General features: G+C 36.0%; 1 protein-coding gene across 1 annotated transcript in view; it reads left to right on the top strand.

Moving 5' to 3' along the window:
- The window catches only part of LOC117173131 (caskin-2-like), a 148707-nt gene extending 145682 nt beyond the window's left edge, over positions 1-3025 (top strand). Inside the window, exon 12 of the mRNA XM_033361527.1 lies at positions 2299-3025. Coding sequence (XP_033217418.1) covers positions 2299-2318 — 20 coding nt within the window. The 3' untranslated portion in view covers positions 2319-3025. The remainder of the gene's footprint in view (positions 1-2298) is intronic.
- Positions 3026-5484: the final 2459 nt, after the last annotated feature.

Genomic DNA, 5484 nt, shown 5'->3' with positions numbered 1-5484 from the left:
ATTAAAATTCGAAAATTTTTTCTAAAGCCTCCAGGGGACTTCGTTTTCGCACGAAAAAATTTTATGTGCCCTTATTGCATCCGGACCCACAATTAATAGTTTTTTTTTAGTTCCAAAGACTAACTTTTATTTCATCAACGAATTTATAAATCAATATATTTCTAACATTTAATATAATATGTATGAATATTCACATAATTTTATGTAAAAATTGCCGGTGCAAAAAACAATAATACTAGTTAAATACCTGAAAATAACGTTTTCAGTTCAGAATAGTTATTTTTAATTTAGAGAAGCCAAATAATGACGCTCATAATGAGAAAATGGGAACAAAAATCATCATTGCTGATAATAAAAATCCAGCCAGTGTCTATTGTTACTAAAAAATGCGGCTTATATACCAATATTTCGCTATACACATGGCTCGTTAAATAAACATTTTTGTTCTTCAAGCACCTTTGTCAATGAAATATAAATTCATCTTGAATTTAAACAAAATGTGCTATTGTTTACCAAATATACGCATTGGTATTTTTTTCTAACCTTATACCCCAAATTACGTTAGTTCTGATATTAATGGACAATTTACAATCATAATCTATTTTAATTTCAATAATTGTTAATTCTGCCGGTTTGAATCACGCGCCAACAGCGACCAACGAGAGTCGCTGCACCGGGCAGGCGCAGTAGCTCAACATGCCAGTGCTGGGTTCACTGCGAAGTAGGCGCGGCCGGCCACGTATGCGTGTGCGTGAGATGAGACGAGGAGTGAGAACAAGCGAACGTAGGAGAAATCAAGAAACGCGAAGTGTCGTAGAGTCCACTATACCTCAATTTATTATAATTTCTTTAAAACACTATTCAATGTTTAGTAGACTATAATTTTCATATGTTAAATTTACACGTTAAAATTAACTCATACGGATAACGATCAGGGCCACCAAGCTGATGTGTATATCACCACGACAAAGTTTTGGGGAGATAGTTCAGAGCCCTGTCGCTGAGGCGCTATATTCGCCACACACAGAAACAAACTTTTTGTCTTCGATGTCCTCAACTAGGCTGCACACAACCTCTTTATTTAAAAAAAAACTGTTATAATTATGATAAACCACTAAAAATAAATAATAAGTATGTTCTTTCATGTTGTGGAGACCAGAAAGTGCATTTTTTTAAAATTTAAATTATCCATTCGGTTAAATATACATTTTAATTTTTTAAATCTTGTGGTGAAATTGAAAAAAAATTATCGAAAATATTCCTGACGTTATCCCAAACCTATATTCCGGTAAGAAGGCTGGCATTAAAAAGTATTAACAAATTTCATTCAGCTAGTGGTAACGTGAGAAATATTGAATACTTCCGGATCCCGTTTTTGTCCTCCCGTTTTGAATCTCCACAACAGTTGAAGTTATCTCTTAAATAAAATCCCTTTCTGTACCTAGCGCCGAAAATATTTTCCTGCATGCTTTTGGATACCACAAAGCAACCAAAAAATAGAAAAAATTAAATCCGTTTTAATTTAGCGAACATTTTATGATAAAGAGATGTATTCTTGTATATAATCCTACTAGAATTTTCAAACTTCATGCTTTTGGTGCGCGTTCTAATGCTGCAAACGAATATTGTGTTTTTAATTTATTGGTGGTTACGTCTGGCAGCTCTGATCGGCTTTAAAAGGGATTGGAATCTTATTATTTTCGCCGCCTAATGAAGATTTAAAAACTAAGGACAGAAACGGCATTCTTAGAGATCCAAAATTTTTAATACCTTTTTCTTTATACCTTGGTCGAAAGTACATGCCTCCTGCATCGTTTTCGCTGCAGGAAGTCTAAGATTTACGCATCGGTAAAGATGCATACGCGCCCTCTTTAATAGCTTTCCTGCCAGCAGTAGCAACTGGTACAAACGCCATTTTCAGTCGTATACTCGTTTTTCGGTTCTCTGTCGTGCAAGTTTGTTGAACTGTAAAGTTCTTGCGCCACATCCATTTTTATGATATCATTCTTTGCTTTAATCGAGTTTTCTTGTGTTTACTTTTCTCTTATATAATGAATTAACTTACCAAAAACCTGTGATTTACGCACTCATTTTCTAGAAATTTATGCACAAAGTTTTGGCAATCATACTCTTCATCTTTCATCATTGCTGAAAATTGTCCAACCAAAAAATCATATATTACAGCATACAATCCGTATGGCATGGAAATTTTCTTGTTATCAATGTGTATATACACAGTAAGAACAGGCATTAAATCAGGCTTCTTACCTATTAAGGCTTCATATTTTTTCTGAACAGATTCTCCAGCACCAATGTAAAAGTGAATACATGAATGGGAGGTATCATAAACACTTATCAAAAGATTGGGTAAATCTGGAACTGGACTTCTTACGTGTATTCTGTCACCCATTCGAGCATAACAAAATGAAAAAAACATCTACATTTAATGTCATCTAATGTGGTTAAGTCATTATACACATGTACTTGTGTACACGGAGTATAGTTTTTGATCTGTAAACCAACTGTCGCCATTAACTCTCTCGCAAATATGCCTAATTGTTTAATGTTATTGATTGCGGTCAATATTGGAATGCATGCAGTTTTCTTCTTAATCTCCATCCTTAATGAAATTGGAGCACCAAAATATCGATAAGATACATTTAACACAACTGCCTTTGGATCACCGTAAGTAGGACCATGCATAATGTCATTGTAAGTAGAATTTCTAGCTTGATCAGCATAAGTGCGTTTAGAAATTGTTCCTGTATAACTTTTGGTTGTCATTGATTTACCACTAACGATCAATACAGATTTATTTGGATCACCGGCTTGATCAACAGGCTTACTCGCCATCCTATCAGATATTGTTATCGTATCAACTTCGTCTGTAACATGCAATAAGACTGAAACGTCTTCTCGGGTAATGAATTCCACTCTAATTGCCCCGACCCATGTTGCTGATCAAATTCTCTAGCAATCACCCCGAGTGAAGATCCACACAAAGTCGTTATGTGAGGTTCCCCACTTGGGTCCATTAGTATCCCAGGTCTTTTGTTTCAGGTGTCATTCACTGACACTCTTTTTATTAACTATTTGTCTCCGTGTTTTTCTGTCCTGACATACTTCTCTAGCTTCTTTTATGTCCATGCATTTTTTTTATGCAGGCTCGCGTGTTTCTGTGAATTCTTATGCCTATTCTAACTAGGGTCTCATTCACACATTCTAACCATTCTTTCCGCAGTCTGCACTTGTTTCGTTAGTCGTTCATTTGGCATTCTCTCAACATGCCTGAAACCATCTTAACCGAGTTCTTTCCCATGTGTCTACTAACGTATCTTCTGCACCACATTTTTTGAGAATTATCTCGTTAGTCACTTTGTCCATCACAGTTTTCCCGCATATTATGCGCAAGAATCTCATGTCAATTCCTATCTTTATGTGAACTCTGATCTTTTTCTTGATAGGTCCATGTTTCGTTACCGTATAGTACAGTTGGTACAAATATAGAATTATGTATTGCAAAAAAGGATAATGACAAAGAAAATCTATAACGTGTGAATTGGTTTTTCCAAAAATCTCCAACAATGTGCGGTAATACAATGTGCGACGCAATAGCCCTTTTCATCAGCTGTATCTACATGGAGATGATTTGAGAGCGTAAGAAGCGTTTTTCGCTATCACTTTGTAGAGGTACCAATTGCTAGATACTTACGCCATGGAGAAAATGACCCTAGTTATAAATGGATTGATTGACAGCCATACGCTGGCAAATTCGGTATAAAGATGATGCTATTTGCTATATTTTGAAGCAAATTACATGATATTTTGGGAAATATCAGACTTTTCTGTTAGATAATGTGAGGTATATGTTGCAACCCAGATAGCAATTTTAGCACGCATGGCGCAGAGACGACGTGTATATTTACACGCACGACGTGCTTGCAGATCAGAACGCAGAGGTGTCATCTATGGAGGGGCTTATGCCCGGCCCGTCGTGCCTGCACGCACGTTGCTCAGTTTTGAATAATTATCAAATGTACTTTCGACCTAAATATAAAGAAAAATAGTATAAACCTCACAAGCATGACATTAAAAGCCCAACACTGTGCAATATGATGTCCGAGGCGAAGCCGAATGCAGGAATTTTAATTTCTTGCCTTTGTAGTGTAAGATACTATTAATGCAAGGCTTCTTACCGGGACCTCTCATAAGTTTTAAAAAAGGGCTGATGATTTTTCCTGTAAATTCATTAATGCTATTTGTTTACGAAAAGAATCGCCTGCCTTTACGTATCTTTTAGCCTTGTAAATTGGCTCGGACTCTGATCGAAAATCCCCAGCTAAATTCGGCTATACACTAGCGGCGATCGTTCGGGTAAGTTCGGAACACCCACTAAATACACAGTGTCCCTTACGTATGTTTTAATGTTGTATTTTGAGGCTGCGCTCGAGCTCTTTGACAAAGGCATCGTCCGCAAGTGACTTTGTGTTCTTTTTGCCTTGTATTTTCGACTTTCTGCGACTAGTAAAACATCGCAAGTCCATTTTCCAAAAGAAATTGTTTAAAAAATCAATTTTGTAGTGCAAAATATGAAAAAGCACAATTTCTTTAGCCAAATAACGTATGTTAATTATCCAAAATTGTATTCGGTATTAAAGTTCTTTGGGCAAGAAGTTTTTCTCGATTTTCTCAGTTTGAGTCAGATTGGACTTATGTATCTTTTTGGTTTGTACGGCAGAATAAAAATTTGTAAACAAGTTTTTTTATCACTCCTTCCAGATTATTTATTCATAATTGTACAATAAAGTTTGACAACCGGATCGATTCTTTCATCAAATTATCTTTAAAATTTCGCAGAAGAAGATATGTGAACAAATTTCCATTAGATGTATTAAAGAAAGCGATCTTTATACTGTTTAGTGTCCATTTTTAGAAAAAAGTGAACTTGTATGATGTGAATCACGTTTTGCGACTGTAAGACAGGTGCTTCCTTTATTCCATTTTAAATGAACCCGGGCTGAAAATCAGTAACCGCTGTCAGTTCTTTAATTCCAAAAATGTAATCATTGCTGGATTCTTTAGATGAAGCCTATTCTACCCAAGCAAAATATTTGAGATGATATCTCGTATCACTGAGTTGTTGTCACTATTGAGCTAACCAAATTATTTTGTTCGAGGGTTGGCTTAAACTAACCAAAAATATTTATAATAAATAATTATTTTTTGTCGAGCTAACTAAACTTTGGTAGACTTAACAAAATCATTTTTCTCGATCTCCTAGTCGAAAGTACGTCTTCCCGGCCGCATTTCTCTCCGGGAACAGTGGCTTTTTCGGCCTGCTAAAGATAACGCGCGCTCTGATTGGCTGCGAGATATTTGTGGCTCGCTGACGTAGCAACGTTCAGTACATGCGTGCATGTATTGTCACATGAACTGTGCGTAATTTAATAACCGAACATTGTTCAGGTAAAATCGTTGTGCAAT

This window comes from Belonocnema kinseyi, chromosome 5 (assembly GCF_010883055.1).
Source record: "Belonocnema kinseyi isolate 2016_QV_RU_SX_M_011 chromosome 5, B_treatae_v1, whole genome shotgun sequence".
Taxonomy (NCBI): Eukaryota; Metazoa; Arthropoda; class Insecta; order Hymenoptera; family Cynipidae; genus Belonocnema; species Belonocnema kinseyi.
The sequence above is the reverse complement of the archived record's forward strand: the minus strand, read 5'-3'. Positions and strand labels throughout refer to the sequence as shown.